Raw genomic sequence first — 26,669 nt, 5'->3', positions numbered from 1 at the left:
CAAGATTTCTTGCCTCACTGGTTTTTATTTTTTTTTCTGTTTCAGTCCAGCAACATTTACAGATTTTTTCATCTTGCCTCTTGCACCATTTGCAGATAGTCAGATTAAAATCTATGTCCTTCTGTGTGAGTATGTCCTAGTTTAAAAGGGTGCAAAAAGAAAGTTGAAATACCCAAGCCGGATGCAGACCGATACAGAGAGGCAACCACGTGAGGAAGCAGCAAACAAGAATTCCCCATAGCGGCCAGGTTTCCTTTCCTGTACGGACCCGAATGAGGAATCTCTTGTTCTGAGAGCAGTGGAAGCTTGGCTGAAGGAGAGTCTGCTTTTCTCCGTCAGCATTATTCCCATTTGAAGGCTGTAAGGAAAAGGTTCAGTGAGACACATCAAGTATATAAAATTAAGAGTGATGATGGATTGTTTCCTGCAAGGAAGCAACAAGACAGACACCACTGTGTATTCTCAGGTGATCCCTATTCTGATAGTAACCAAGACCAAACCTGATTAGCTTTGTTATAAAACGAGTTGATGTTTTGTGATCTTACATTCTCATTGCCTGCAAAGCAGACGCCTTTTTGATTTACTATGCATGTTCTTTAATTGAGATGGAGATGCTGTAGCTCTGCTCTCCCTAAGTTCAGATTTTACATTCCATTTCTCTTTTGCCTCTTCATCCCCTTTCCTCCATGCATCTGACTCTGAGCTCACATTTATCCTGTTAAATAACTCCTCTTGCTGTGTCTAAACATAACAGGCTGAGCATCCTCTCTCAGATACCTCAATTCCCATATAGGCTAAAAGCACCTTATCTCTCCTCAGGCCTCTGCCAGGAGTTCTGTTGTCAAATTAGAGTGAAGAACATGGCTGTTTTAATATCGAGTAGCACTGATATGACAAATGGCTTTGTGTAAACAGTAACGGTGGCTACTGTGAAAGATTTTTTTAATTCTCACAAAGACCTGTGACTAAACCAGCAGGTATTTCCAGTGGTGGGTATTTTATGTAAAGCTGTGACTGCCCGTGTGGATGGAGGGGAGTGTAATTTGAGGAAGGACGGTAGCAGGAGGATTGCACGGTGGATTTTTCCTCTTTCAAAGTGGTGTGTTAGATCCCTCTCTGTAACAAAATTAACCTCAAAATTTGACAAGCGCTCTGTGCAAGTTGTTAGGAGAGTGGTAATATCCAGCAAGGTCACTAGGTGGAGCGACAGGTTCATTTTTCTTGTCACAGGGGCTGACCAGTGCTTTTGTCGGCTTTGCAGATGCACATATGGTAGAATATTACCGTTTTATGGTTACAATTATGAGCAATTTGATAGAAAATGAAAGCTAAATTATGCAGTGTTCCTTTTATTTGTTTAATTTTGCACTCTAAATATGTAAAAAGCAAAAATAGCACTCTTTTTGTGTGGATGGTGATAGGTGTGTTACTTTTTTTTTTTTGGCTTCATATTCTCACACAGCACAGGTTGAGATTATTTTCTGTCGTACATGATGAAATGTGTGGTGTTGTTCTCAGATGCTGGGACTATTTTGCACAGAAATTGTATATGGCTGAGTCTCCAGGCTCCCTTTTTCCATAAAAAAGGATCATACATTTACCGGCTGATAGACAAATACATAAGTAACAAGTTTCTTAACAGTTTCCAGTGGAAGAAACTGGGTAGCTGTGCCTTCTAAGCAAATGCCAAAGGAAATCTTTAAATCCTGGAAGTCACTATAGACGTTGGCAGAGCTCCCCTGAAAGAGCCAGTATGTTCTGAACGAACTCTTTCTTGCTAGTGAAAGAAGATCTCCTGCCATTGCAGGTCTTAATCCAAAACTAAAAAAAAATTTGTGGCCCATGCCAGGAAGTAGCCTTACAGATATGTGGGATCTGTATTTTGTGTATTCAGGTTCTTATTTTTTCTGGTATGTTTTTATTATGAAAATTATTATATAAGAATTCTTATTATGGTCTTTGTTATGAAAAGGCATGTTTTTACCAGTGTGCACAGTGGCACAACTTGCCTTTTGTGTGTTGTGTTCTTCCCTCCTTTTCACTAGAAGAAAGCTGTTAGCACAGGCAGACTGCAGAATAAACCTTTATTTTATTTTTTCTTTGCTTGTAAGTATCATTTTGTTTGTATTAATGAAGGTAAGGCTGGAGATGTGTTTCCACTTGGAATGGAAAGTGCAAGCTCTGAGATGGTATTTGCATTTATTGATCCAGGCACATCTGCTGGCATATGATGGTGTGTGATATTTTTGTCCTTACCCACCTTTGAACCAGAGAACATGGCAGATAAGCTGTCCAGTTTGATTGGCATATCCTGTGGAAAGGATTTTCAATATGTAGGATCAAATCTGGTACCTTAAACAGCTTTTGCATTTTGAAGGTATGATAGAAACTTCTCTGAGTTCATGTGCTATGTTGGGAATTAGTTTTAGGCTTAAATGCTTTCCTTGCTCTCTTTAAATCATACTGGCTACCTTTTTGTTTCACCAATTTTAGATGCACTGTATTTGTATTGTGCATATCAATATTTTTTCAGTATCTTTAAAGTGAACTTGGGGAATTTCATCATCTGGGTGGAACAGAGCATCTTGGTAGATGATATAAAACTCAGACCATCTATAAAAGAAATTAACAAAAAATTATAAGCAACAGGAATAAATCATACGGGCAAATTTAACCAGTGTAGGAAATCTTTTATCTTTTACTGCCTTTTTATTTTTTTGGATCAATTTTAACAGTTGCCCTGCAGGTGGTATAGGTGGAGATGGAAAGATTATTGTTCGAAAACAACTAATTCAGCTGTTTAGGAAACTGCAGTTTTTTATTTCTGTTCCCACCTGACATCAGTAAGTCCAGAGACTAGATTTGAATTTGGTGTTTTACATATGCTTCCTTGAAAGCTCCAAAGGACCATCCTGGCTTTGTCCCTAACTTTATTCTTAACTCTGTAGCTTTTCTTTAGGTAGGTAACCATAACTTAACTAATTTGTATGCGCCATATGCAGTCTTGGCTCACTTCAAAGTGTAATCAAGTCATGAACTAATTACAATACCATATTCCCAAAGAATGTAAATTTAATTTCCCTTCAAACAGAATGGGAATGTATTAAGCAATTCCTTTATATGAGAGCTGTGGTATTCAACAACATAATGCTGATGCTTCAAAGAGAAGAGAAGTTCTTAACTTTTGTGGACCTTGTGACCTTTTTCCCTATGCATCTTCTCTTTTTATTCTTGCATCTTGAGTTAATTTACTGCCTGGATAACAACATTAAAATATTCAAGTGTAAATTAAAATGTAACTGTTGGGCTTCAGATTGGAGATCTCTCTATCTTATTGTATGTGACTTGCGTTTTTATAGTGTTTTCAGAAATGTGCTTCCTGAGGATTTTGGAGCAGAAAGAGATTGTGTTTTGAATTGAAGGCTCGTAAGGTTCAGACCCGCACCAGATGATTTCGTTAATACATTGAGAAGTGGATGTGCAGAAAGTTCCCTACAGGTTCTTAGCAACACCGTGCCAAGGAGTCCACATAAACTCAGTTATATAAGAACGAGCGAAGTGAAGTTGTTCATAAAACATTTTATTACCTTCCGTCTTTGCAGCTTCTTCAGAGTTTAGATAATAAACCTTCATAGAAGTTACTAGTCTTTACCCTTTCACAGAACAATGATTCACATAGGTTCAGGCCACTTATTTTATTTCTCTTAATTTTAAAGGCAGAAGAAACGTTTTAGGGTTGACTTTGATCTGTTGCCTGGATATTCTGATTTCCGAAATGCAGTCCTGTTGTTGCTTTTCTGAGATGAGAGTGCAGGACTGGTATATATATTAAACACAAGCTGTATTTTAAAATTAAATGTGGGTCAGCTTCCAATGAAGTGAGTAATTGTTTAATGCTAAAGGAAAGAGCTTAGAATATCTTAGTTTATATTTTAAAATGTTCCTTTTAGATGTTAATTCATTAATACCAGCAGTTTATTCATATGACTTACATTCATATGTAAGTAGTTGAAGCTGCATTATTTTAATCCTTTCTTTGGTTAGAAGAAGAGAGCCTGCAGGTGGAAATCAGAATGACATACATATTGCTTCTTTCCCAAAAGGCATGGTATCTTTCTCCTATTGATATGCAAAATATTAAGGTAGAAAATAAACCTCATTGCCTCATGTGTCAAAATACTGAAAAATATATGCTTGGATGATGCATGGAAAAATGTGGGCCCACTTCAAACTCAGCACACTTGTAGTGGAGTTTGCCACGATGCCATCACAGGCCTTTGGGGCTCTGCAGACTCTGCAAATTCTGTTCCCTTGTATCAGGAGCATTTACGTGTAGCTTGAGCCTTAGATGTAGATACAGGTATAGTATCTATTATTTGGAGACTCAGCTGTTTTGGGTCTTAGCCTTTGCTTGAGTTTGGTGTAATGCTTTCTTACTACTGCAGCAGCATTTTAAGGCATTTTTGGGCTACTAAGTAATGTTGCAGCGGGATGCCAGAGTAATACAAAGAGTCAACATTATAGATGCAGAGGTGTGTCTACACGGTTCAAGTTGCCAGACACAGTCCAGCTGCATTCTGGAAATGGTGTAGAGTTGGTGTTGCAGTCAAACTGAAAAAAACCCAAACCACTAAAATATCAAAGCAAGGTAAATTACATCAGGCAAGAAATGCTTGGTACTGTGGCTGTGTGCAGCTCCTTGAATAGGTCTGGCTTATACACACTTAGTTGGAGGGCAGGCAGAAGAGCTCATGTCTGGCTGCAACTTACCTGAATAGATTTTTCTTTGGAGACTGGAGACGTCTCTTCCAGTGTTCAACCTCGCTCCAGCAACTTAGTGTCCGTGGTACTTCCTGAGTGTCTGGTTTTTTTCACAGCTTTTGTCTTGAAGGGACTACCTGAGGCAGTGAAGAAGTTTGGTCTTTGCTGAAACTGCCAATATGATGATAACTAGTTGGCTTTCTAGATGCATGTCCTTAAGCACAGATTTAAAAAAAAAAAAAGTGTTTTGTGGCTACTAGATTATGATTGCAAATGTCAAAAAGCTTTCTTCATCATGCGCTGAAATCATATCCCTGAAGGCTTCTTGTATCTCTACCACAAAGTGTAAGTTATTGCCATCTTATTTAAATTTAAATCTAACTTGTTCTTGTTTGACTTTTTCCTTCCTTTGCTTGCTTTATTCATCTTTGCATAACTCTGTAATAGCTCTGACTCTCTAGAGAATCTTCTGTTGGATGTAGGGGCTGATGGGACTGGAGCATCTTGTTGCTGAAGATGGAGATTTAGCTCTTGTGTTCTCTTCTGTACATAGATAAGATTATGCAGCCTTGAATGAAAGGACAGTCCAAGTCAGAGGTACAGTCAGGGACTATGGGAATCGGTCATCCCTGGGCATCTTGTTTGATGCTTGGGAAGTCTCTTAGGGCTTTTCTGCGTGTGTGAATGCAGGCAAAGTGCACTTTAAGCTAATCAGGTGCAAGATGAATGTGGTCTGTTAGTGCTGTGCCTGAGCTGTGCAAACTTCCCCTGCAGCTGCAAGACCTGTGTACTGGTGCTGGCTTGTGGAGCATGGGGCTCCTGGGCTGCCTCCGGGTGCACAGACATGCCTGAAGACTCCCTGTGCCACAGCTTTTCCATGCCTAAAAAGGGAATACTAGGGCTTATGCCTGTCCCAGAAATGCTTGTGACAAGCCCTTGAGGAAGGAGTCACTAGGTGAGGAGTCCTCACAACCGCTCTGAAAATACAACGGAGCCTTTGTTATTAGTTTGATTGCTAAAAAAAAATTTCATTAGTTGTGTTCTTATCCCTTGGAGTTTTTTTGAAACCTTTTTTCCAGCCTCAAATTCCTGTGATTGAAGGCTGCTTTAATTTTTTTGTTTCTTTAAAATAAAGGGAGGTAAACCCAAACAATTCTCCTTGAATGACACAGGCTAAAAAAACTTATCTCTAAAAAAAAAAAAGTCCTCTATCTTTTTTTTCCTGTTTTTTTTTTTTTTCCCCTCCCGTCTTACAAGAAGCGATTTGAGAAAGGCAGAACTTCAGCAAATAGCCCTTGCAGAGCACCCTGGAATTGGCAACATTTTTAAAACATTGACTCTAGATGAAGAGACCAGTGGGTGTTTGAACTGCTGTAGTGTGGACACTGCTCACGGTAAGGATGTGGAGGCTGATGTGTGGAACTCAAAAGCTTTCTAGGAAATCGCTGGATGCTCTAAACCAAAATGCTTCATATTTTAAGCTGGGCTTTACTTATAGTCAAAGAGGCAGTGGAAGCAGCGTACAGGAGGTCAGTGGGTATGCTAGTGGTTGGTACTTGTTCCTCCCACCTTTTTCCCCCCCCGATTCTGAGGAAGCAAGGAACTGTAGCTGTCTGTCACACTTCAGCTCGAGAGGGCTAAAAACATTTCAGCAATGGGTAAGCTGGGAGTAGCTGGTGTTAGATGTAAAAGCCTGAGACTTAAGAATGGAACTGGAGAGAGAGTTGGGTTGAGACTTTGTAAGGTGAATGGACCCTACGAGACAGGTCACTGCTGCTGGAAGAGGTGTCCCCCTGTCCCAGCAACCTATTCCCTCTGCTCGCTTCGTGCCAGCTCTTGCGTTTAACTGACCCTTTGTGTTTCTGGGTCAGTTTGCTGAGCCCTTGGAGCGAGTAAGAGGTTTGGGAGAGCTGCAGAGCTGGTGCAGATGGAGGGAGTGAGACTGCGGGGTAAGCGAGAGTGTGTCTTTGGCAGCAGTTGAGCATTAGGCTGGCTGTGCCTTCTCATGAAACCTCACCCCTAAGAAAAAGCTCTTTGTTCCCTGCCTAACACCCCTCTCCCTGGAAATCTGTTCCTGGCCTCTGTAAGTGTGCCACCACTGCATGCTAGCCGTCCCTCTTCTCAAAGCCAACTCTATCTCCACTGAGGTTATTATCTCTTAAGAGCCATAAACGAACTCTTAATTCTGTGACTTACATTCAATGATGAAATTAATTAATTTATTCTGTAAAGTATATAGTACTTGCAGCATGACATGTAAATATGGCTGTTGAAATCTTAACCTTTGCATTTCTGATTTTTTTGTGGTGTTTTTTTTGTTGTTTCCCCCTGCCATGTACAACCTTCATACTTTACTAACAAACTGCATAAAATGTATTACTTGGATACATTCAAAGGCATATTTCTTTGACATAAAATTACAGTTTAGTGAAATGCCAAGTACCACTTCTCTCAGGTAACTAACATCTTGTAAATCCAATATTTGTGCTGCTGAACACATGAAGAAATATCTGATGTGAGCATTTAGGCATATTACTTTTTCTATGGATGCAAATCTGTAGGACTTGTTGTCCTATATGGTTTTTTACACCCTTATAAGACTTTATTTAAGAAGCAAATTATGAAAATATTTGTTGTTTCCTATGTATTTGTCTAGAGACTGTATTGCCACAGTATATGCATGCTCTTATTCTACCTGAATGACTTAAATATTTTTGTGGCAGTGTTGTATATTGCCTGGCTAATTTCTAGGGGAAAAAAAAGATATCATCTTGCTGCTTTTAGCAAAAATTCAATAGAACGGAAGAGTGAGATCTAATATTAAGGCTTTTTTTTTCCTTAAGAACATATTCTGCAGTAAATGTACCAGAACATTATGGAGAATTATCATACCTAGAGCTATTCTGTATGTGTCCTAAACAGATGAACATAGTTTTTTTTCCTATTTGAAACTTCATGTTTACTTACTTAGTAAGCAAAGCAGGGCTTCGGACTCTTAGACTATGTTGTCTGTAAAAATACATTGCTTAATGTAGACTGATTGGGTGAATGAATAAGGTTTTAATCTTCCAATACAGGAAGCTTTAACAGTTACGATGTTGACGGAATCTTAGAATAATTTCAGGGATATCTCAGCTGCCGTTAAAGCTCATGTTAACTATTGCCCTTCTCACTCATAATCGCGTAATCGACCTTTGGACAATCTGGATTTTGCTTGCATGCTTTCTTAATGTTAATTTTACATGTCATGTTTTAAGCTGTATTTTAAATAAATTTGGCAGCTGTAAACAAGAGGTGGTGGCATCATGTGCACAGCAAGATCTCTGCAGTCTGTAAAGCACAATTTGGGCATCTCTTTTATGGCACACTTGCACCATGTCTGTGCTAAGCTTAAGCTGGGGAGCGAGGGCAATCTTGGCTAGCTTTCCAGCAGGACTGATATTAACAGGGTGGCAAGAGTGAGGGTAGGTGTGTGGCCATCAGTCGTGTGCCCCAAGGCTGTTTAGGGTACTCGTTCCTTCTGCCAGCAGTCTGCTAGCTGGAGGGAGAAGAAAGTAGAATCTGTTTTGTGGGGAGGGGGTTGCTGGAAGAAACTGAATTAAGAAGGCCGTAAAAAATTGATAAAGATAGGACTGTCTGTTTTTATATTCTGCCACATAACATGGGTTTAAATGAATTTCCCTATAATTTGTCTTCAAATACCGACATTTAACTCTTAGGCTGTATAAATGAACTGGCTTTTTCTAGAGTAAAATTCATGCCCTGCGTCCAGGCTAATATGTTCACCTACTATAAACATTACTGCCTATGGTTACAACCGGAATAAAAAATTCCTTTTATATACATCATAGCTGGCAGATACTCCTGAGACCACCACAAATCACTTCAGCCTTTTGGTGCTCTCTGACGAAATGAACTGAAATGTAAAACAGCTCAGGCTTCAGGCAGGCTGGCTCTGGAAAGCAGTTAGCTTGTTTAGGCCATTGTTTGTACCCTCCCGTATTTCCAGGTGCTGAGCAAAGATATTCTAGGAGCTCTTCTGATTGATTTAAACATTGGGGTTTAATAACCTCCCATTCCTTCCTTAAATGTTTCACTTGTTCTCTGTGTAGCCTTTCAGTTAAAGGAAAGGAAACCAAACAAACAAAGAAAAACCCCTGGCAATCCCCCCATCATCCTCCCAAAGAACAAGAAGAAAAAGAAGAAAAAAAGAAAAAACTCAGGGTCGTAACAGGGAATAACAAAGCAGTGAGTTATTTATGCGGCCATGATTGGCAAAAATGATTGCAACATGAATTTGCCCAGAAGCAATGATTAGATCATAAAAATGTTAAGGAAATCTGTAACTCAACACCATTTTATAGATTGAAGAAGTTTTTGTTCCCTACCTTAATTGCGGTGACTTGTTATTAAAGTATTTATTCAGAGTAATCTCTTTGGACAGCGAGCCCTTATGCCATCTGCATGCATAATTAAAACTGAGGGGGGAGAGAGGGGAGCATAAATGGTTTACCATGCTACATGAGCAAGGGAGGGAATTACACAATGACAGGTGAAGAGCAGATTTATCTCCTGTTGGAATTTCAATGCTGCAAGCAAGGCAGGACACTGTTGCTTGCTAATATCCTTGCAAACACCACAGTTGCTGCTTCTCCAGATTACTGTCCAAAAATCATTGCTGGTTTCTGAAAGGCCTGCAGCGCTGCATCTGTGGCTGTGGGTCTTGGAGCTGTTGGTGCTCAAGCAAAGAGATTGGATTTGGGCATGTGGGCTTGTGAATCCATGTCTGTGCTTAAAAATGGGCTATTTACTTACTTGGCTGGCTATTTATTTATTTATAAATAAACACTGGTAATGTCTGGCTTTGCTGAATACAAATCACAGGGTTGTAATTGTTCCAGCTGAAACAATGTCATCACCTGCCGCCTGCTGCTGTCCCTTTTCCAATGATAAAAGAATTTGGTGCAATCCTTCTTTTTCCACTCTCTGAGTAGAAAAAAGGTTGTACTTGAACATTCATCTCTAGGCAGATTTATCATCATTAGGCAGTACTCAAACACACAGTATCTGTTTTTAAATTGAACTGTTATGGATCTAAATCAGATTTACGCAGAGTTAAGTTGGTATCTATTTGACTCTTTACTGTTTGCTAAAGAATATTTTTCCCTTAACTTCTGATGTCTCACCTCTGCAGCAGCAGTACAGAGAATGCCAGGAACTTTTGAGTCTTTATCAGAAGTACCTAGCTGAGCAGCAGGAAAAACTATCGCTCTCCCTTTCTGAACTCAGTGCTGCCAAGGAAAAGGAGCAGAAGGTAAGTTCTCTTCTCCCATCTCCCTTTTTAATGACATCTTTAAGACATGTTTTCTTTTTTACTAGAACTGCAACTTTAAGTGTGGTGTCTTGCAACACCGTTTAATACTGTTTTATGATTGGCTTTCCATGAGTCTTTGCCTTAATACGTGGATTGCAGGAAAACAGAAAAAAAAAAACAAGCCCGTGTTTTGGGTCAATAAAATGGGTGAAGTTAACTGACCATGTTGTAACGGAGTAGGAATCATAGGAACCCATGACTTTGCTAAGGAAACAGTAAAGATACTCTTCTGTTTTCTGTCATGTTTCTTAAACAGTAAAATAATTGCAATCACTATAGATACAGCCTTTCAAATTTTCCCTGTGGCTTTTGATGATTGAAAAGGACATTACAGATGATGTGTTTAGTCATAAGTGCTTTCCCAAGTCTGTGAGGCACCCCATCTGATTTGAGCTACCTATAATTATATATGCAGTTGAAAAACAGAAGATGTTGTCGAGAGATACAACATGTTAACTTAAGTGATAAAATGTTTCTCAGATGCATGGGCCTAAAGACTTGCAGACATGGTTGCTTGAGAGTTTTTTCTGATAGCTGGATAGTCTTGATTTGAATCCCCAGTTATAGCGGGTTATACCCTGGAAATGAATGCTACTTATGCAAGTACTCTACCTAATGTTTTTAACTGCTGTTCTCTTTAAGCAGCTTCCATCTGCAGATATCTAGAGTCTACCCTACCTAAGATTATGCCTTTTTTAATAGGTTGGGCCCTTGATCCTTTCTTTTGCTGGAAGAGTCTTAAAGGCTTATAGTAGGGCTAGAAGTAAAGCCATCAGCACAGAGTATCCAGAAGGTGGCCTGATTCTGGCTGCTCAGTGGTTCTCTACTAACAGCACTGCAGAGACAGATACTTCATCTCAGGAGCCTGTGAAGGAAGGGGTACATTTCCAATGCTGTTCAGGAAGCAGGTAGCAATACTTCTCTGACTTCATCAGCTTCAAGAATAATTTTTTTCCTGCTGATGCTTTTGGTGGTTTGGGGTGTTTTTGTTATTTTTTGGTTTTTTTTTTTGTAAAATATGTTGTTGGACATTGAAGTGTTTGTCAGGCTTTAGCCTTTATAAACATTTAATTTCCATTCTTTTGTACTTTTATCTGCCATCCATTTTGTGATGGCATTGAGTTCAGAACAAGAACCTTTTTCTCTGAGAATGGATGATGCCTGTGTTCTTGCCTGTGTTATGCAACTTGCTGGGGATATCTGTGGAAAACAGTCTGCAGGAGCCCAAATATTCCAACCTGTAGTCTGTGGCAGCTGTGTTCGGGATGATGCCAATACTTCTCACTGGCTTTGTGGTGCTTAACCTTTCATCTTTAGCCTTTCAACTTTAAATACACATATCTTGTACTAGGTTAGCACCTCGTGTAAAGGTATCTGGTGTAATCACATTTACAGTGCTAAAGTATAGAAGAAGCAGATAATAAGAAACCTTCAGCCTGTTAACTGTCAAATCAGCATTGATGGTACAGCAATCCACCTTCATCTCCTATTGTTCTTCTGCCTTCCTAATCACTCTGTCAGTGTGTACACAGAGACTTCTCTGAACTTGTTTTCTGATTCCATGTGCAAAGTTCTGTCAAGGTTTGATACCAGTATTTCTTTTCTCTATACTTACTTTTGTCCACAAATGCAAATTCAGATATATTGAGGTTTGCCTTAACATTTCAGCCTGGAAATTACCCTGGCCCTCTTGCCCTGTGCAAAGCGTAGATAAAAACCTGTCAAAGCATGTTTCAATTGTTTTTTCTTACAGCTTGCAAAATATTTCTACTGTTTCTAGCCTTCCTCTTCAATTTTCTTTCAATGCAGTCCTGGTAGGCATAGAGCTGTTTATATCTTGAATGCGTTTGGCTTTATAAATCGTTACCTTTTTTTCCAAACAAGCACTTCATGCTATGTTTCCCCTCACAGCTCAAACTGTGGAGGCATTTGCTGGACTGCCTCATTGTGTTGGTTCTTTTCCTGACCCACTCCTTCACACAATAGCTATCAAAACAAAAGAAAAGTCACCGGGCTACTTCTTGCTGGACTATTTTTGTTATTTTCACACACTCTTTGCTGCTGTATTTTTGTCTCTTGCCTTAATACCTGAACTGCGAGCTGTTAGGGTTGTAGTCGGTCTTTTTGTTCTGTTAGTGTGTTGCCTTAACACCGTAGTTGAGGCAGGCACAGGGCTTGCATTCTGGTGTCGGCCTCCGTGGGGGAATATCACTGGGGAATGCAGCAGGGAGGGATTTTTGGGAGGTAAGAACTGGGAGGGGGACAGACTCGGAAGACTTTCCTCCGGCTCTGAGTGTTGCCAATGCCAGCTTGCTCTGCCCTGCTGAAGCTTTTATGCTCTCACTCTTTTTGTTTTAAGCTCGCCTTTGAAAAAAGCCACCTTGTTTAAATACTAAGTGAAAGGAAGTCTTTCTGAGTTTTGTTTGAATCCTGATCATTGGGAATCTTTTCCCTATTGTTTGTTTTTGACTGGGCTAAGGAAATCCTGGATATGTCTGGCTTTAAATCAATACATACTAGCTTGCTACCTAGTTTTCACTTCTTTGAACTGTCTAGGAGGGGTAATCAGCGTTTCCTGTTTCAGGTGACTGTTGATGTTACCAGGGTATCTGTGCTTCAGTGTAAGATGTCTTTCTGATTTTTCCTGTGTCGTCCAGGAACATAGGACTGCACAGTTATACTCTGCACTGAAGCACTTCTTTGTTCTGCCTGTTATGAGCTGTTTTTTCTTATTTCTGTTAATTTTCCCATCTTTTTCCTACTTGTTTGTTTTAATTTATTTCTAATGCTACACCTATATCCTAACATCACCTGTTTTTTGCTTGTCTGTCTCCCTCATTCTTACTGTACAATAACGCTGACCATGAGCTGTCACTTTCCCCTGGGCTTAGACAGGTATTTGAAAGCATCTCCTTTCTATCTTTAAGTGCTTGGCTTTGTGTTAGAATGAGACAATTAACAGGGCAAGAGAACTGCAGTGTTAACAAACATGTATGGCATTGTTGCAAGAGGAGGTGGAGTTGTATGGGAGGCAAACGACTGCAGTAGCTGTGTGCATGTGGCTGAAATGCAGCCCTGGCTTGCAGGTTTATTGAACTAATGCAGCTACTTTGGTGTTAACATTTATTTTTGTCTGTTTTAGCATGAGCTACTGGTAACAACAATTCTGAAATCACGTTTTCCTCTGACCTAATGTTGCTTCTTTATAACAGAAGTCAGCCCTCAAAATTTAAAGAAGCATTCTGGTAGTAGTGAAATAAAATTGCTGGGAAGATGGTGGTGAGATGATTTAAGACAGAACTCTCATGGAGTCAATAATCAGTAACTGGAACATGGAGCTTCCTTTTTTGTGAGATAAAGTTAATTCCATTTGAAAAGATACTTAAGGTGACATGAATTGAATTATTCAAACTGGCCTTCTCAGCGTTAACTCTAGGTTAATATCTCATGATGCCTCTGGTTTCATTATAGGAGTTTTAAGTACATAACTTTTTATAATAAATTCAATACCTAGAAGCCGAACTGAAATTGGTTTACCTTCTTCTAACCCATAAAAAGAGGCATTAATTGTAAAGTGAATATTAAAGTGGTCACTAAAGTTGACTCGGAGAGATTCAAAGAGATAGCTCTTGTGTAAAGGAAGGGAAGAGCTCTACTGTACAATAGGCTCCTGCTCTGATGTTAATAGAAAATACCATCCATATTAAAATGGAGTTAAACAACTTCTATAAAAAAATATTTTTGGATGTTCTGCAGCTCCCAAATGCTCAGTCTTTGCCATTTTCATAAGCTTTACACAGAGACGTAAAGAAAGTTGCCCTTGTTCTAGGTAATCAGGTCTGCCCTACTTACGTAGTTGCTGCTTCACTGCCATCTCAAACAGTGGCAAGAATCCAGTTTACTTTGGCAAGTCACTTGCTGATGAGTCTGTAGATGTTCTGCAGTGTAGGGTAGGACTTGAGTCACAAAAGTTGGACAGGCATCCGAATTTCTGCAGGACTGGGATTCTTGAGCTACTTCACCTCAAAGAGAGATAATACCTGTAGTCTCAGCATTGCCTATTAATATTAATCTTTGTATTTACAAGTACAGCTGGCAGCTTTTGTTTCTTATTTGTGGAAGATTATCAACACATCTGCTAATTCCCTTGATTTATGTAGATTCTTGTTGTGTATGTGTTTTAAGCTTCATTTCTTCCCTCTGTGTAGAAATGGCCCAGATAGGGGGTGGGATCGTAGACAGAAAGGAATATCAAGAATTTATTTTTAATGGGATATCTGCTCTCCCCCTTTGTTGTGTACTGTTTTGTCTGCATCCTGTCTGGTGTTTGTATTTCAGTGATGCCAGAGGCCCTCATCAGGAGAGGTACTGTGGTGTACTAAAGCCCTGTGCAAGCATAGTGAAAGACATGGTCTGCTTTGAGAAGACTGTGAAAAATCTTAAGAAGATTAAGTTTTGTGGGGAGGATATTTTTTATGTTTTTTGAACGTTACTATTTCTCTTGAATCATTTGTTCGTCTTAAAAATTGTTGACACAGTTGTGGTGTCATTTCACAGTAAAGTCCAAAGGAAACCTTTTTTTGCAAGGACTAGAAAGCCTTGTTTTCTTTTAATGTCAGTGACTAAAATTCTTGGCTGTATCATTGTCATTTTTTGCCTTAATAAGGGTGATTACATAGTAAAGCTTCAAACATTGGTTATTTGATTTATTTTTTTTTTTCCTTTGAAAAGGATATTGAAACAAGTCAAGCTTCAGATGCCCTTGCTTTCTGATTGTCCCCAAACTTTCCCATTCCTCATTGCAACACAGGTCACCTTTAAACACATTCTTAGCTTGCCTAAAAGAAAAAAAAATAAAAAATCCCATATACGCAAAGGGTTTTGAATGCTATAAGGTAAACCTGAATGATAGAATTGACTTTGTCTGTTTACCCAGCTGTACGGGAACAATGGATGAGCCCATATCAAAGATACTTGAGAACTGGGATAATAAATAACTAATTTGACTATAGACCCAAGGGTATTGGAATAATTTTACGAGGCCAGACAGAGGCAGAGTTTTAGCATGAGTAAATATAGGGAATAGCCCTGTCTTACCTGTGTTACTTTTGGCAAATCCTCCAATCTCTCTCTGTGCCTCTCTGATCTGTAAAAGGGAGATAAAAGTTTTTGTCCTCATTCTTTCTGTTTTCTGCTGAGACTGTCGGGCTTGGGGTGCTGCTTCATGTGTGTTCAAAGTGATTAGAGATGATATTTCAAATTTACAGTGGTCTGGAGTAGATTACCTTGTAATAGGGTGAAGAAAAATCATCCTTTTTCCTTTCACCTCTAGATTACCAAGTCATAGTTAATTTACCTGTCTTTTCTAAAAAGTGCTAACACCAAACAGTAATTGCAGATGGACATAAATATTTAAATGAAAAGGAAACATCAGTATTGAAATATCTGCGTAACATTCACAATAGAACTCCACTTGCGTTCAGTCCCCTGGAAATGTGTGCCATAGTAGAACCGTTTGGCTCGCATAAAAGCCCCTTCTACTTGCATGCTGCGAGTGATGCTGTATTCGTGGTGATAAGCACTTCACTCTCAGCTCACTGCTTAAGCGAGGTGTGAGCAGTTCACTGCTAAACTGAGATCTGTGCCAGTTCACTATCTCTCTTTGTTCTATTGTCTTTAATCAGCCTTGTCTCTGGTCTCTTTAGGGTCTTTTGATTTTCTTTTTCTTTTCTTTGAAGATGCCTCTTTCAGTTTCATCCACTTGGCTTTAAAAACTGTCCCTCCTGTGGAAATCTTTTCCTTAGGTGGACTCTCATCTCTGGTATGTATTTTTTTTCGGTTGAGGAATAAATCTGGAAAAAGGACAGTGCCTTCCTTTCCAGCAAAACATTCTCTTGGCCTTGCAGACTTCTGACGATATTGTTACTATTGTGAAATGGTATCTCTGCATCTTTATGAAAATTAAGGAAGTTCATAGCAGGACTGCCAGTCCTTGAGAAGCACTTTACAAACTCTTAGATCAGATATTGCAGTTTTTTCAGTATAACCCTCGTAGTGGCTTTTAGGAGAGACCATTGTGACTGTACTCACCAGCATCCTCTCAATCTCCCTTTGAAGTGAGAGTAAGGTGAATGCAAGGCTTCATAAGACTGCATTTGCAGTGAAAGATTTTGTATTACGCTACAGGCCTTGAGGAACATATAAAGTGTAAAACTAGATACAAGGAAGAAATATTTTACAATGAGGGTGGTGAAACACTGGCACAGGTTGCCCAGAGAGGCGGTAGATGCCCCATCCCTGGAAACATTCAAGGTCAGGTTGGAGGGTGCTCTGGGCAACCGGATCTAGTTGAAGATGGCCCTGCATATTGCAGGGGAGAATGGACTAGATGACCTTTAAAGGTCCCACCCAACCTGAAATATTCTATGATTCTAAGAAAACGTCTGTTCTGCCTTTCACTTTGTGGAGTTACCTGTTTACCTGACAGCTGTTGGGAGTGCAAGCATCCCAGCTGCCGACCCGTATGCTGGCACTTTCGGTTATATAGTGCATTTGATCTATGCACGTGCCCTTTGGTACTGCTGTCTTTGGCCTTTTTCAAAAGTTGAGTTTCTCATGTAATTCCAGCCTCCTTGATTCGTCAGTTCCTGATAACAGACTTCTTGGATTCCTCTAAGTGTGGCAGGTCCTGTATGTTGTGATCAAGATTACATTCCTGGAGTTCTTGACTTGTTGAAAACCAGTGCTGGAGACCTTCAAAGCCTAACTGAACAAGTGACCTAATGTAATTTGAAGGATTCAACCAGATAACTAGCAGAGTTCTCTCACAACCTGATTTTTTCTGACTCTATTCTGTATTCTGTCTTCACCAACCCTATTCAAGAGAAAGATCATCCTATGAGAACCTGTTTTGGTAAAAAGTGAAAATGCTTCTGGGGCAGTAGCAATAGTCCAACAACTGGACCCTTATTTCTTAAAGCAGAAAGAATTAGAGTTCCTATTTCTTACTATTGAAACGAATAGAGGCTGTAGACTAATTTAGGTCTTCATAACCTAAATACCTTTATTCATCAGTTTAAATTACAGATAGTGTGATATTAGTGATTATTATATTGAAAGATAAATTGCTTACCATCTCTTGCCTGCAAAGCACACATTTTTGTGTGTTGTTCAGGTTGTTTAATTAGAAGTGTCTTTATTTAATGAAAGCCAGGTGATTATCAGTGCAGGGCACTATAAGTTGGTCTTTGTATGGCAGAAAGATTTTTCATGAGAGCCAGGGCTGTAATTTTCTTTCAGCTAAGAAGGTGGGAATTCGTTATCTGTCTGTACCAGGATGATTGCCTGCAGAAATATCTCTCTGAGTTAGTTCTGAATACCCTAAGATTTAGCTTGAGTTTTTCATTTTGAGCTGCAAAAAGTTCAAACTTAAAGTTTTTCTGATGCAGTTTGCCATTTGAAGTTTTTAAGGACTCTTCTCCTGAGATTTTATCCATGATAGGACAAGTTCATAAATTTCTTGAGACTGCTGGACTCATTTCCCTATATAAGCAGAAATCTGGTGAAGTGGCATCAGTGCAGACTGTGCATCTACAGCTTTATTGCAAGACTGTATACACATTGCGTGTGACTATGGTTTAGAACAGCCTGGTTACCTATCTCTGATCTACTTGATGCATTAAATATCATTGTATAACAATTTTTGGTTGCCATCTATTCATGGCAGATGCCAGAAAATGTCAAAAATGTCCCACTTTCAGATGTATAGTAATGGGCATTTTTCTTCTTTTTAGAAATTCGCTGTTATGATTTTGGAGCTTGGAATGTGGGTAGAAACAAACTATGCAGGCGTTCAGGACCATCATGTGCCAATGGTGATTCACAGTACCATCAACACAAACAGGGATACATGAGTTTCTCTTGTCTATGCAAGAAAATTGCCAATCTGAAACCAAAGTAGTCAAAGCTAACCCCACAGATACATGGTTTATCAGGTTGGCTGAGCTATTTCGTAAGACTTAGAGTAGAGCAAAGTAAATTATGTCCCCTGACCTGTCTCAGAAGACTGGATTACCTTGAGGTTGGTCTCTGCCTTGAAATAAAGTAATTTCCAGTCAATCTGTACTAGATCCATTTGATTCCATGTTACATCTTTCCCCATCTATTATCCCTGTAAGCAGGAGCAATCCTGTTAGCTGCAGCAGGCCGAACAGATGTTTTCTGGTGTGTAACTTCAAAAACTCCTCTTACTCTCTGGAGCTCTTTTATGAACATTGGTACCTTAGTTGAAGACTGTTAGTTTACAGTCTCTGCTCTAAAACTTCAGACAGAGGACTTTTCACAAAGAAGTAAGGATCTTGGTGCCTTCTACAGCTAGGTCAAGGACCCACTCTTGCAGGCTAATGTCACTTTTAAACCTCAGCACAAAAGCTGAGTCATATCAAGAACGTCATTTAAGTCAGGAACCATTCATGTTCATGGTTACAGAAAATGAGACTGAAAATTTTAATAGAGAGCTTGTCTCATTAAATGAGCTCATGAGACTGCAAAGGAGAACGGACTGTGAGCAACTGAGGTCACTCTTGGATTTCAGTTGATAGCTGTGGAGACCACTTCTTTTCCTGAGATCCATACATTCATTACATGAAGCACAACACTCCACTGTTAATACAGCTTCTTAGCACAACTCTTCCTTTTGGACACTTATCCATCCGTGCTCATTCAATTAGGCACTCTGGGACTCCTGCTGATTTGTGTTTTTTGGAGTATTTGATAGTGTTCCTTGTAATGAGGGTGTACATTCAGGCACGGGATTGATGGAGACAGAACTGTTATTTTAATCTGTAACTTTTGCACTGAGTGTGGGTATGCTGCCTTGGAGTCCCTAGGGAGTTTGCGGCTGAGAGGAGCACAGGACCTGGGATGCACACTACTGTTCACGCAGCAGCATGCGTGCCCATATGTGGGAAGGACTTGCTTGTGTATCTGACCAGCACTGCTAATGCAAAAATCCTCCTGTTGTGTGTGCCTGGGAGCATGTGCAACCATCATGTGAATGTATAGACAGACTGACTCGATTTGATATACATGTAAGCAAGCCTTGAGTATAATACTGCCTGTGTTTGGGAAACTGTATTATTTTCTACTTTTTCTAAATCTTAACACAGAAATGAGTACCAGTTTGATTTTTTTAAATTTAATTTATTTATTTTTCACCCGAATGTTCTAGTTAATCAACAGATATCAGCCTTTTGACATGTTATCTTAGGTCCTTTGTGTAGATTCTGAAGCTTTAGGTAAAATGGAGGAATTATTTTTTTCACTTGAGGAAAGGAGACTTCAGACACATGTGCAGAAAGGTCTTTAAATATTTAGGCCTTTGTTTTTCATTTTATCCATGGGAATGTCATTAAAGGGACATGACAAGTTTTGATTAATATTTCTCATTACTTGTGCTGACCATGAGAATTCTGCACACAAGTGTGATACTGGGGCTGCTGCTGTGGTCTACCAGGTAGATGAGGGCTGGCAATCAGATGCATTGGGATCTAATTCTGTTCTGTTACTGTCTTGCCATCAAGTTATTTAGTTGCTTTCTGTCTTAGTTTCTTGCTCCTTAAGTAGAAGATGATGCCCACTGTTAGAGCATGTAAGCTCAGTGAATTTAAAATGCTGTGTAAATGCAAAGATGAGATGTTGGTCTAGTTAATAAGTATAAGATACTGTAAGGGGAACTCGCTTGGTCCAGGACTTCTCTGTATGTAAGTTAATTCTTGTATAAAGAGGTAGTCTTTTTGACTGTGCTGGATTACAAAGAACAAGTACTCAACATGGGGAAAAAACCTCTGATGCTGTATAACTCAAGGCAGGTGCACATATATGATCCATTTCATGGGCATATTTATTAATCAGAGGTAAAAAGGATCATGTTTTCTGAAATGAAGAGCCTGCACTTCTGTAAGTAAAATGAGGAAAAAAAACACTGGAGTCTTCTATTGGCTAGACACGCACCTGTGCATTCTTATTATCTGTTTCTTTAAGCATTAATTCTGTTATAACGTTTTATCCAAAGTACTGTTATTGTAACAACGTGCTTATTTATAGGTACAGAAGTAAATGTAGAAGACTACAGATTTTTCTTTAAAAAAAGTGTTTCAAAGCTTGTGGTTTTGTATTTTTTTTTTTTTAATGCTTTGTCAGTCAGGCTATGTAGCTCAGTAAACACTAGCATATTAAAAAAGTTACTCCCTCATTCCTTCTTTCTAACAGTGTGTGTGATACGACCGTCAGTCACTCTTGGGTCCCTCTGCAGAAAGCAAGAGTGGAAGTATGAGGCATCTCCAGAAGGTGACTCAAATCCAGATGATGATTCAATTTAGAAGAATCTGGGCATCTTTTTTTTCTGAAATCCTCATTATTTTACCAAATACAAAGATACTCCTTTTATTTTTTCATGAATGATTAGGTGGCATCATCACTAAGATGATCAACACTGAACACAAAGCGTACAATCCTAAGTAATAAGTAAGATCATGTGGGTTTTTTGGTGTGACTTGTTGATTTTCAGACACATCATTAGTGCTGTTTACATGATGAACTAATCCCTTCTGTTAATATTAGTAAATCTTGTAAGTATTTCTTTTAATTTGTCTTCAACCTTTTGGACCCATGAGTGTAAACTTCTGTGTGGGAGCATATTCCAGGTGGCAGGCTGCCAAAAAGACCTAGCAAAAGCAAGGATGTTCATTATGCCCTTTTAACTTTTTTTTCCACAACAGGAGAAAGTTAATACATTGAAATTAGAGATGAATACTTCTGTTATAATAAACTAGTAAGAAAGAGTTTAAGAATATTATAAGAATGTTTTGAAATGTCAGAAACACTATAAAATGGGGAGCTGGTAATTTTTTAAACAAATGCAGAGGAAAAAAACTCTCCTTATTGCATGAAGGTGCTGGTGAAATCACCAATATTTTTTGCCCTCTGTGTTAGTGAAGGAATCTTTCTGTATCATGGTTCGACAGACAAGGTGACTTGAGACGCTTGAGTGAGAGCTAACATGGGACTTGTCAGCCATCATGGCAGATGAGCTCTATTTCACAGTGGTAAGGGGGATTAAAAAAGTGCATCCTACTCTCTACTGGGAGCAAATGAGGTTTAATTATTTGGGTGACAGATGCTGCCTGAAGTAGCCAACATCTCACTATCTGTGTCAGCAAGTGTGAGCCAGCGTAAGGCCAGAAAGTTGCTGGTATATGTGGCAGCCTTTCTGGGGCCAGAGGCCGCTGACCTCTTGGTGCCTGCATGAAGCCTGGCACTGAGCTGGAGGTGGCTGCCACCAACCCAACCATCACTGCCGTGGGACAAGAAAATGTCCTTGCTGTGATGGTCGTGTTCAAGTAATGAAGATTTTGACACCCCGAAGAGAAAGCTCTTCCTCACAGAAAACTGTTCCTCACAGTTACGGTTTTTACATGTATTTATCCCTTTTCACAAAGGGGCAATTAAACTCCCGTAAGTCTGCCAAATTTATTACATTCTGTCTACCTAAATATTTCCTGTCATTTGAGTTGAATGTGGCATTTTCCGGTTCTTTTTATCTTGCAACTGCTTAACTGTCACACTTTCTCTCTGAGTTGGTTAAATGTCAAGGGTGGAATAAATAATTACTCACATACTGTTATTTGTACAACTGTAGTATTTGAGTTGGGGACCAATATCGTCTTGTAGTGGTAGGCATCTGAATCTGAATGATGGTCACTGTTCCAAAGAAGTCAATATGTCTATGTATTGAAGCATTATTTTTTTTAAGTCAGTTGGAGATAAAAGCTCCTTTAAAGATAAATGTAGGATGATTATATTGAGTATTACTTACTGATATATATTTCTTGCATAAATTTGATTTTCTATTTACATTACATCCTGAAAATACCATTGTTAATAGAGTTCTGACATCTTATTTCCCTTATTGCTGTCTCAGTAGCATTTTATTTCTGATGCTTTAATAACTCAAAGTAGACTGAAAGGATAAAACTGGGGGAATTGACTGAACTAATTGGACCCTGATTTGTCTGGCTGTCCAGTGCCTGACAAACATGTCTTTGACATAAACAGAATAAAACATTTTTGCCATTAGCCACTTACAAATAGCTGTTTTGGCAGAGCTTTGAAATTATTCAATTCTCAAGGCACATTGTGCTGGGTAAGGCACCAATTCAGGATTTTTCTTTTGCCATTGTGACTCCTCCTTCCTGTCTGTGTTGAAGTGAGTTATATTTAGTAGCTTCACAAAAACTCAAAAGCAGTTAGTGCAGTTATCACCCTAACAAACCGAGTATTTCTGAGAAAGTGGAAATGTTCCCATTTCAATTTCTGGTTAATGACACACTTGAGTATGGGATCTGAAATGTCAGTCTTTGTATTTTCAAACCTGTAAGAAACTTGAATAAAGCTTATACATAAGAGCAATCAACTCTGATAGCAGTAGGCTAAATATCTGTTTCTGAAAATAAATTTTATATGAATCTATTCTCCAGACAATTTGACTTTTAAATGTTTAAAAATGTGACATCTTTATATAAGTGAATACAGATTGAGGCAGGAGCTATAAAAACTTGGAAGCTTCCATGCATCACCTACTTTTCACTATCACCTGTTAAACAGCACAACTAGATACAATGCAGGCTTTACTACTTTCCGTTGCAATAATTTACTGCCCTCCTGACCTATAAACAGATAACCGTTAGCATGACTTGATACTGTTAGATGTTTGGATACATTCTCGAAGGTAATTCATGGTTTTAAATATTGTATGTGTGAAAGGTTTTATAACCCAGCATTTGGAAAATGGCAGCATTACATTTCCTTGAGCAGTGTTCTGGGAGTAATGATTTGTCACTGCAGTCCTGTTACAGGGCTTCCTGAGCAAGTGTCCTTTCCTCTCACCTCCTCCTGGAATGCTGTATCCTTACATAAGGACCACTGAAAAATTCATTAAGCTCCGTGCTTTTTGTCAGTGCTTTCCTAAAGGATGACTTCACTACAGTCTGCATGCAGAAAGTTTTCAGTGACCTCAATTATTGATTTACACTTAAAACTTCATTGCAGGAAGGCGGGGATGCTCCATTAGAGAATTTGGGAGTGAACGTAAGTGGCTTCTTGTCCCGCATCTACTACTGACTCACTCTGTGACCTTTGGATAATTACTTCAGCATTCTGTGCCTAAGTTCACTATTTGTACAGTGAGGTTAACAGTGCTTCCCACTGTTGCTTGTAAAGCTTTTCAAGTTCTGTGCATGAAAACCACAAGTACAAACCCTTGTCATGATTCATAATGGCATTACTCCTTTGCACCAGAGCCCTCTATTGAAATAAGCACAGTTGCCCTGGAGTAAGAGTGGTGAATCAAGTCTGTTAATTTTTTTTCTACTTATGAGATATAAAATAGCCATAAGAAGCGCTCATGCAAAATGGCAAACCATTTAAATGCCAATGGGGTCGTTAGTCTCCTCAGATTGCTGCTTTTGAACGCTGCTTTTCCTTTTGGTCAGAAATAAGCCCAAGAACCTCAAGCGAGAACCCGAGTTTTCACATCTCAGCAAACCTATTGTGCAGTAATGTGCCTGAATTGTGCCTACTCTTGGAAATAAAAGTATTAGCAGCAGGGTAGTGGTGCTGGCTAGGTGGTGAGCTAATGCCAGTGAGTACTTGGTCAGGTGCACTCTATCGTGTATCTGATCGGTTATTCAGAGGGAGTGGGACCGGGGGAAGTAATCCTGAAGCATGCTAGCTGAGAGGGGTGTCCCCCTTAAGGAAGAGCGCATGGAATAATCTTGAGTGACTTGCTAAAGGCTCAGTATGTTAGTGAGACCCGATGTGCTTAATCCTCATTTCTTTTATTAACTTAATTTTTAAAGCTTGTTTCAGCACATAAGTGAAAAGAGGGCTAATAGTAGTTGGCAAATAATTTACTCAATAAGCCAATATAGATAGAGAATGATTGAAGATAAGCAGAAGACCTCTGACATTTACATAACGTTTACCTAGAGCACTTGTAACTTGTTTGTTACAGAAGTCATTATCTGGAGGTGAACAGTAAATATGGGAAATGGGAGTATAAGACTAGAATGAGAAAAAGACAAAAGGTACAAACAGGGAGATATGTTCAAGCAGAGGAATGGGGAGATGGCGTAGTCTGTTGATGATATTTATGGACTGTGATAATGCTATCTCAGTAGAAAATCCCAGGAGAAGAATTCATCCAGGTTATTGTTTCTTGAGAGGGTAATCTTCTCTGATAAGCATTGTCCAGATTATCTATAAGTGCATGTAATGTTGGGTGGAGAGCCAGAGTTGATATTTCTCTCAAACTTAAAGAAACTCTGACACTTGCTTTGTAAGTAGGGGTAAGCGTATGTCTTTCCTACACAGTGGGTGTCATGAGTTTGCCAAACTCAGCTGCCCATCAAAGATGAGAGTTTAATAAAAAAAAAGGCTTTTATGCTTTTGTGGTAGGCTGTAGAGGGGATGTGGGTAGGGAGTGAAATGATTGGAAGAAGAGTAAAAGTCTGCAGCATAGGTCAGTCAGAGGTCCTCCGTAATGATGATAGTTGTTAGGAATGTTTTAAAATACGCTTAATCAGTATTGGGATTATAAAGATTTGATATCTGACATGCAGAGATTTCCACGTAGTTGTAATTAGAGAGCTTGTTTAGGCGGTGGAAGATCTCTGCTGCAGTAGTGAAGGTTGGGTTAGAGTTTGACCATGGCCCAGTTTTATGTCTTTAAGATTTTGGAGGCACGTTGGGATTTGAGGATGTAGTTATGCTGGATTGCTGAGTTGAAATTAGTTTTTCCTACATCAGAAGCAAGTACTGCACACTCATAGTTTTACTGAAATATTAATAAAAAGAAGTCCTCTCGTTCCTCAAACACTTAAAATGCTCTTTCTAACAAGATAATAACTGTAACCTAACAATTTTATATGCATAACCTTTTGCAGTCCATACAGCTGTGCAAGCAGAAATGGCAGGCTGTAAAAAGTTATTGTCGTTGTTTGTATTGTGACAGTGCTTAGAAGCTCAAGCGCCATTCTTTCAGGTATGGTATGTATATTAAAGGAAGATAGAGACTTCTGGCCCATGCTGTGATTTTGCAGAAGCACAGCTTGGTGCTTGCACAGAGCATCTAGGCTCTGCAGTAGGCAGTCAGGCAGTGACATCTAGCTCTTTTGGCAAAGGAGCCGGTGGTGTTCTGCTGCAAAGCATGGTGCTCTGCTGGGTGACAGAGTCCCGAGCCTGGAAATAAGTATAAACTACTGAGAGAACTGCCAGGCTTTGTGGGCTGCTGTAATAAACTAGAAACAAAATTCAGAGATTATCTAGTTTATTTGTGCCACTGTGGAGAAGCTGGGAAATGGAAGGGCCACAGTCATCAGTCTTGGGAGTCATTTAGGCAGATGCTGCATGTGTAAATAAAACAGAGTTCCTGTCCCATAAAGCTTGCAGTTTGGGGTACAGGCAACAGAGAAAGGAAAGAAAATATGTAGTGATGATAGCTGAGATGGAAAGACAGGGTGACCACAGAGGCATATTGCCGTATGTGCTTGCTCAGTGCACAGCGGTGCACTGTGCCTGCCTTGCTGTTATCTTCTAGCAGTAGTAACCAGCAGTTGTTGTTAGCCCTAACAGGGCTTGCTATTCTGATTACAATCTTGCTTTTTTCCCTCAGCTTGGATTCCCATGTAATTTTAGCAGTATTCTTATGGAGAACTGTTAGAGCAAGATAGGAAGCGAATGTTTTACGGCAGCTGAAATCCGTGTGGGCAAGATGGCTTAAAGCATTCTTTTTTAACCAGAGCACTTAGTATGGTATTTGTGGCAATCAAAAACTCAGGAAATGAGGATGCCTTGTTGCAGAGTTAATGAAGAAGATTTCAGTGTGTGCAAACGCTCGTTCACAGTTACGCTACCAATCAGAAGGTGCTTATTTTCCTGTCTTTCAGTAAGTCCTTCCCTGCTCAGGCACTCTTGCAAGAGTGTTTTTCCGTATGTGGCAGAGGAGGCACGGAGGAGGAGGTCTGTGGGAGATCACACATGGGGTCACTGCTGAAGAAACAGACTCTTTATTTGTTGTTTGATATCAGGAATTATTTACTTAAGGGCATGCTTCTGCCCTGCTTTGGTCAGCTACCTGATCCTGCTCCAAATGGGCTGATGTGTTGTACTGCATAGTGGTATTAGCTCAGCTCCCAGAAGCAGTAAAGCTGCATCAGTAATTAGTTCTTCTCAGCAAGCTTAATTAGCAGGCTCAAGCAGATACTGCACTGACATGGATACTTAGCTCCTGGTTCCCGAGCCAGCTTAAGTATGCGTGCAAGAGCCAAGCACTGTGCTGTGTGGACTTAAAGTTTTGCCATCTCTGCTTTATTTCATTTACAAAACAGAGCTTGAATTTCTTTTTAAACTTCTTCCCTCAAACTATTGCTACCACCAGTGCCTTTAAAGGTCCTTTGTACGTGTGGTAATAAGTACT

General features: G+C 39.5%; 1 protein-coding gene across 5 annotated transcripts in view; it reads left to right on the top strand.

Annotated features, from left to right (window-relative positions):
- The window catches only part of KIAA1328 (KIAA1328 ortholog), a 175,706-nt gene that overhangs the window by 59,424 nt on the left and 89,613 nt on the right, over positions 1-26,669 (top strand). For all 5 annotated transcript variants that reach the window (XM_074570493.1, XM_074570494.1, XM_074570495.1 and 2 more), the window contains exon 6: positions 9,948-10,075. In XM_074570493.1, the coding sequence (XP_074426594.1) occupies positions 9,948-10,075 (128 nt within the window). The remainder of the gene's footprint in view (positions 1-9,947; positions 10,076-26,669) is intronic.

Source organism: Larus michahellis, chromosome Z (genome assembly GCF_964199755.1).
Source record: "Larus michahellis chromosome Z, bLarMic1.1, whole genome shotgun sequence".
Classification (NCBI taxonomy): Eukaryota; Metazoa; Chordata; class Aves; order Charadriiformes; family Laridae; genus Larus; species Larus michahellis.
This window is presented reverse-complemented; position numbering and strand designations above follow the sequence as displayed.